We start from the raw sequence: 5,768 nt of genomic DNA, 5'->3' as shown, positions 1-5,768 counted from the left end.
CGGCAGCGGGACGCCGCGTCCCGCGGCGCGCGCGCCCCGGGCGCCCCCCGGCGACGCCCCGTTCTCTTCGTAGGAGCGGGTCCCCGCCGGCGACGCCTTCGCGCCGAGCCACCGCGGGTCTCGGCGTTCCGGGGGCGCGCGCGGCCGGCGAGCGGCGCGGCGGAGGAGAGGGGAGAGGCGCGCGCGCGCGCCGCGGTCCACGTGGATGCCGGTGCTCCAGGTGGCGCAGCGGACGCGACGGGTGACGGCGCGGCGGCCGCCCCGGTGTCGCGGTCCCCCGAGGAAGCGGGCTCCGGCCCGCCGAGGAAGCGGGACCGGCCCGGCGCGGCGCCCGCGGCTCCGCCCCGCGGCCAGCGGCCCAAGGAGCCGCCCTTCCCCTTCACGGACCTCGTGACCGTGGGCAAGGGCACCTACGGCGAGGTCTACAAGGCCCGGCCCGGCCCCGAGCGCCGCTCGGCCCAGGGCGACATCGTCGCGCTCAAAAAGCTCGTGCAGCGCCACGACGACTGGGGGTTCCCCATCACGTCGCTCCGCGAGCACCGCATCCTGTTGCGACTCCGCCACCCGAACCTCGTGCGTCCGGCGTCCCCGCGGTCTTTTCGCGCGTCGCGCGCCGGCGAGAGGCGGTCCGAACCCCCCCGACGCGCGGCGGTCCGACCCCCCCCCCCGCGACGGCAGGTCACGCTCCACGAGATCTACACGCCGACGCCGTGCTACGCGAGCGCCGTCTACATGGTCTTCGAGTACCTCGAGCTCGACCTCGAGATCCTCATCCAGAGCCCCATCGTCAAGTCCATCGACGAGGCGCGCGTCAAGAGCGTCATGCAGCAGCTCCTCGAGGGCGTCCACTTCATGCACAAGAACAACGTCATGCACCGCGACCTCAAGCCGTCGAACCTCCTCGTGAACCGGCGGGGCGACGTGAAGATCTGCGACTTTGGGCTCGCGCGGTCCTACAAGCCCGGCCACGCCTACACGGGCACGGTCATCACGCTCAACTACCGGCCGCCGGAGCTCTGCCTCGGCTGCCGCCACTACGGCCCGCCCGTGGACGTCTGGTCCGTCGGCGCCATCTTCGCGGAGCTCCTGGGCCGCGAGATCGCCATCCCGGGCCGCGGCGAGGACGACTACCTCCAGAACGTCTACGCGGTCTGCGGCACGCCGAGCGAGGCCGACTGGCCCGAGGCGAAGCGCGTCTGCCCCAAGTGGCGCGAGGCCTGCGCGCCGCCGCTCGCCGCGGGCGACCCTGGCGCGTCGCCCGCGCGGCCGCGCGAGCCCTACAAGCGCGCGCTCGCCGACAAGTACGGCAAGCTGTCGTCCCTCGGCACGCCCCTCCTCGAGCGGTTGCTGACGCTGTCGCCGAAGCAGCGCGTCGCGGCCAAGGACGCGCTCGACGACGACTACTTCTGGGAGGGCGACGAGCCGCTGCCGCCGGGCGCGCGCGCGCTGCCCTGGGACGTCGACAGCGTCCGCGCCGCGCGCGACGACCAGCTCCGGAGCCGCAAGCGCGGCAACTACTAGACCCACCCCAAAAAACAAAAAAAAAACGACAAAAAGTTTGAGAAACATCCGCCGCTCGCGCGCGCAGACCGCGCCGTGGCCCCGTCCAACAACAAGCAAGACCCCGACAAAACCAACAAAAACAAGAAATAAGAAGATCCAAAACACACCCGCCGGCGCCGGGCGGCGGCGTCGTGCGCCGGGCGGGCGGCGCGGACGGCTGCGGCAAGGCTCGAGCGGCGAGGCTGCGGCGAGGCCTGCGGTGGCTCGCCGAGCCGCAACCGGTGCCCAGCCGCAGGCTTCGATCGAGCGCTGCGCGCGCAACGACGCGCGCGCGAACGCGACGTCGCGGCCGACGCGATGGAGACGAAGATCGACGACCTCAAGACGCAGCTGACAAAGCTCGAGTCGCCGGAGACGACGGGCTCCAACAAGGAGCGCAAGAAGCTCTACGTGGCCCTCGAGCTCTGCGCCGCCTACGCGTCGCTGGACCTGAAGCGCAGCGTCGTCCAGTACGCGGACCTGGGCGTCGACCTCGACGGCGAGTGCGTCGAGGCGCACTGCTACAAGGCCGAGGCGCTGCGGGGCATGGCGGAGGGGAAGCCGAGCCACAAGGCCGTCCAGCGGTGCGCGCGGGCCGCGGACAAGGGCCTGAAGGCCTGCGATCGCGTCGTCTCCCTCGAGGGCCTGTCCGGCTACCGCGCGCGCCTCGAGGCCTGCAAGGCCGCCGTCGCGGCGCTCGACGCGCCGCCGCCGCCGCCCGGAAGCGGCAAGCCCAAGAAGACGCGCGACGCGCCGCGCGAGGCCGCGAGCCGCGCGCCCGCGCCGCCGCGGAAGCTCGACGCGGCGCCGGCGCGGAGCGGCGCGCCGGCGCCCGCGGCGGCGCCGCCGACGACGGAGGCCGTGCGGACCGCGGGCGGCGCGCCGCTCTCGAAGTCCGCGTGGAACGTCAAAGATACGTGGGAGGAGGTCGACGTGACGAGCTGGGCCGTCGAGCGCATCGCCGAGCTCTTCATGGGCACGCCCCTGCCGCTCTACGACGGCGACCTGCGCCTGCGGATCTACGACGTGCGGCGCGTCGTCGGCCACGCGCAGGTCGTCATCTTCCAGCGCAAGGTGCGGTCCATCTTCGACCTCGAGGAGGTGGAGCTGAGCTGGGTCGCCGAGGACGGGGGCGAGGGCCAGTTCAAGGGCGCCGCGACGCTCCGGGGCTTCGCCAACTCCGCGGACGCGGGCGACCTCGAGATCTCGACGAACTTCGCCTGCAAGACCGAGACGCACGAGGCCGTCAAGACCTTCCTGCGGAACGAGGGCGGCGCGCGGGCCCAGCTCGCCCAGCTCCTCGAGGACTTCGAGCGCGAGTTCACGCAGCTCACGGGCGACGGCGTCGCGCTCGCGCGGTCCTTCGAGAAGAGCGGCCGGCTCCGCGACCCCGCGGCGGAGGAGAACTCACCGGAGGTCCGCGAGGCCCGCCTCGCCGCGGCGAAGCGCCAGGCGTTCCAGGACGACATGCGCATCTCCAACCCGAAGCTCAAGGTGACCATGTAGGGCCGTCGGGCGGCATTTAAGGCGTCGATTTTTACCGCCGGGAAGGTGACCATGTAGGGCCGCCGGCTTTGTAAGGCGTCGATTTTTACCGCCGGGACGCCGGGGGCTCGGCACCATCGCGGAAACATCTTCACGAAGAAGCTCCCGGCGAGTGGCGGAGGAGCTGCGCCAGCTTGTGCCATCCGTGTCGTTCCGCGCCGGAACGCCATGCTCCGACAATCGCTCGCCCGGCTAGGCCCGGCCCTCCGCGGCGCGGGCGCGCCGTCGCCGCTCGCCCGGGCGGCGGCCCCGTTTTCCTCCGTCGGCGGCCAGTCGTCGGAGAACATCAAATACTTTAAGATCTACCGGTGGGACCCCGAGGTGCCGGGCCAGAAGCCCTACACGTCGACGTACCCCGTGGACCTCGACGACTGCGGCCCCATGGTGCTCGACGCGCTGATCAAGATCAAGGCGGAGCAGGAGCCCGGGCTCACGTTCCGGCGGTCGTGCCGCGAGGGCATCTGCGGGAGCTGCGCGATGAACATCAACGGGACGAACACGCTCGCGTGCCTCTGCTACATCACGGCGCCCGGCGAGAGCAAGTCGGAGAAGCCCGTGACGATCAACCCGCTGCCCCACATGTACGTCATCAAGGACCTCGTCGCCGACATGACGAACTTCTACGACCAGTACCGGTCGATCAAGCCCTGGCTCCGGACCAAGGAGGAGCACGACCTGGGCAAGGGCGAGGAGCATCTGCAGAGCGTCGTCGACCGCAAGAAGCTCGACGGCATGTACGAGTGCATCCTCTGCGCGTGCTGCTCCACGTCCTGCCCGTCGTACTGGTGGAACGCGGACAGCTACCTCGGCCCCGCGGTGCTCATGCAGGCCTACCGGTGGATCGAGGACTCGCGCGACGAGTTCCGCGAGGAGCGCCTCGCGGAGCTCGACGACGCCTTCAAGCTCTACCGGTGCCACACGATCATGAACTGCTCCAAGACCTGCCCCAAGCACCTCAACCCGGGCAAGGCCATCGGCGAGATCAAGAAGGCCATCGCCGACGGCCACTAGGCCGCGGCGCCCCCCTCCGTTGTGCTATACATCATTACTGCTTCTTCTTGCCGAAGAGGGGCGTGCCCACGCCGAAGTCCGCCTTCCGCGCGTCCGCGGCATCGTTCGACTCGAAGGCCACGGGCTCGGGCGCCGGCGCCGCGACCGGATCGGGCGCCTTGGCGAAGCCCTTGTCGCTCTCCGACGCCTTGAGCTTCTTGCGCTTGCGGACGCGCTTCGCCGCCTGCTGCGCGACCTCGGCGTCGTCGCCGTCGTCGTCGAAGAGCTCGATGGACACGGGCTGCGGCAGGTCGTCCTCGTCGTCGTCGGGCAGGACCAGGCGCCCCGTGAAGGTGCCCTCCTTCTGGAAGCCGCCGCCGCGGAGCACGACCTTGGAGAGCAGCTTCGACGTCTGGCTCTCGGCCTCGGAGATCGCGACGCCGTCGACGACCGCGTAGCCGCCGCCGCTCGGCACGACCCGGCCGCGCCAGAAGACCGTGCCGCTGGGCACGTTGTAGAGCTCGCGGTAGATCTCCGTCATGGGCTGGCTGAACTCGAGGTACGCGTCGGCCGGGCTCTCGCCGCCGTCCGGGTCGCCGCCGACGACGCGCCACTCGCCGGGGCCGTCGCTGATCATGCCCGCGCTGTACTCGCAGGTCCCGTCGCCGTCGAGCTCCAGCAGGCAGTCGCGCTCGTAGAAGCCGAAGCAGGCGAAGTTGAGCACGAGCCGCTCGTCGCCGAGCGCCGCGGCGACGTCCGACGGCGACGCGCGGAGGGAAACGCCGGCGCCGCGCGGCGCGCGCGCTCCGGGCCGCGGGAGCGCGAAGCCGTGGGCGCCGGAAACGACGAGCGCCGCGACGAGGCAACAGCGAGCCATCATGCTCTGCATCAACTCCATCGATCCCTGATCAGGCCTGAGGCAGATGAGTCCTTTGCGCGATGGTCAGACGTTAGACCGGGACTGCGCGACCCAGACGGTGTTCCCGGTCGCGGTCATGAGCGCCTAGCTTAGCACGAGCCGTCGGCAAACGCGCGTCGACCGCTTCGCGCCGCGAGACTCCCAGAACACGTCGAACGGAGCCATGGTGGACCTCACGTCCTTCCGGCGCCGCGGGTCGGCCATCGTGGGCGAGCTGGAGACGCAGGAGTCGTCGATGGCCGACCTGCAGAAGCAGCTCGAGGCGGCGCGGCTCCAGGGCGAGCAGCTCAAGCAGCAGGCGGCCGCGGCGCCCGTCGTCGAGGAGGGCGCCGCGTACGACTTCGACTACGCCGCACTCATGGCCATGGCCGACGCGTCGCTCGCCACATCGGCGCCGTCGCCGGCGCCGGCGCCGTCGACGGCGGACCTGCTCGCGCTCGCGGACGGCTCCCGGGACCCGGCGCCGGCGACGCGACGGGTCTGCGGCGTCTGCGGCGACGACCCCTACGCGCTCCAGAGCCAGCTCATCCCCTGCAGCAAGTGCGCGGCGCCCCACCACGTCGGCTGCGTCGGCCTCCGCGCCATCCCCTTTAAAGGCGCGACGCGGTCCGAGCGCGGCCACCGCGAGCTCTTCGTGCGCCGCTACTTTGGCGACTGGCGCTGCGCGTCCTGCCGCGACGAGCCCGACGCGCCGGCGGCGCCCGCGCCCGCCGCGGCGGCCGCGCCGGCCGCGGTTAGTGCGCCAGTCGTCGCCGCCGCGCCCGCGGCCGCG

The 5,768-nt window shown here is 71.8% G+C and overlaps 4 protein-coding genes across 4 annotated transcripts; 3 read left to right on the top strand and 1 right to left on the bottom strand.

Annotated features, from left to right (window-relative positions):
- Positions 1 to 396: 396 nt before the first annotated feature.
- On the top strand, positions 397 to 1,209 carry CDK2 (hypothetical protein; the record flags this gene model as incomplete). Its single annotated transcript, XM_009040402.1, has 2 exons — positions 397 to 605; positions 723 to 1,209. Coding segments are annotated over 2 exons (696 nt in total), but the record flags the coding sequence as incomplete, so codon positions are not given.
- A 651-nt stretch (positions 1,210 to 1,860) lies between these two features.
- On the top strand, positions 1,861 to 3,048 carry AURANDRAFT_65564 (hypothetical protein; the record flags this gene model as incomplete). Its single annotated transcript, XM_009040521.1, has 1 exon — positions 1,861 to 3,048. The coding sequence occupies one exon, from the start codon at positions 1,861 to 1,863 to the stop codon at positions 3,046 to 3,048; it is 1,188 nt and encodes a 395-aa protein (XP_009038769.1).
- A 160-nt stretch (positions 3,049 to 3,208) lies between these two features.
- On the top strand, positions 3,209 to 4,142 carry AURANDRAFT_69875 (hypothetical protein; the record flags this gene model as incomplete). The annotated part of the gene is made up of 1 exon (XM_009040522.1): positions 3,209 to 4,142. One exon carries the CDS (start codon positions 3,256 to 3,258, stop codon positions 4,096 to 4,098), a length of 843 nt encoding a protein of 280 aa, XP_009038770.1.
- Positions 4,133 to 4,975, bottom strand: AURANDRAFT_65563 (hypothetical protein; the record flags this gene model as incomplete). Its single annotated transcript, XM_009040463.1, has 1 exon — positions 4,133 to 4,975. One exon carries the CDS (start codon positions 4,973 to 4,975, stop codon positions 4,133 to 4,135), a length of 843 nt encoding a protein of 280 aa, XP_009038711.1.
- Positions 4,976 to 5,768: the final 793 nt, after the last annotated feature.

Source organism: Aureococcus anophagefferens (assembly GCF_000186865.1).
Source record: "Aureococcus anophagefferens unplaced genomic scaffold AURANscaffold_15, whole genome shotgun sequence".
In the NCBI taxonomy this organism is placed as follows: domain Eukaryota; class Pelagophyceae; order Pelagomonadales; family Pelagomonadaceae; genus Aureococcus; species Aureococcus anophagefferens.
This window is presented reverse-complemented; position numbering and strand designations above follow the sequence as displayed.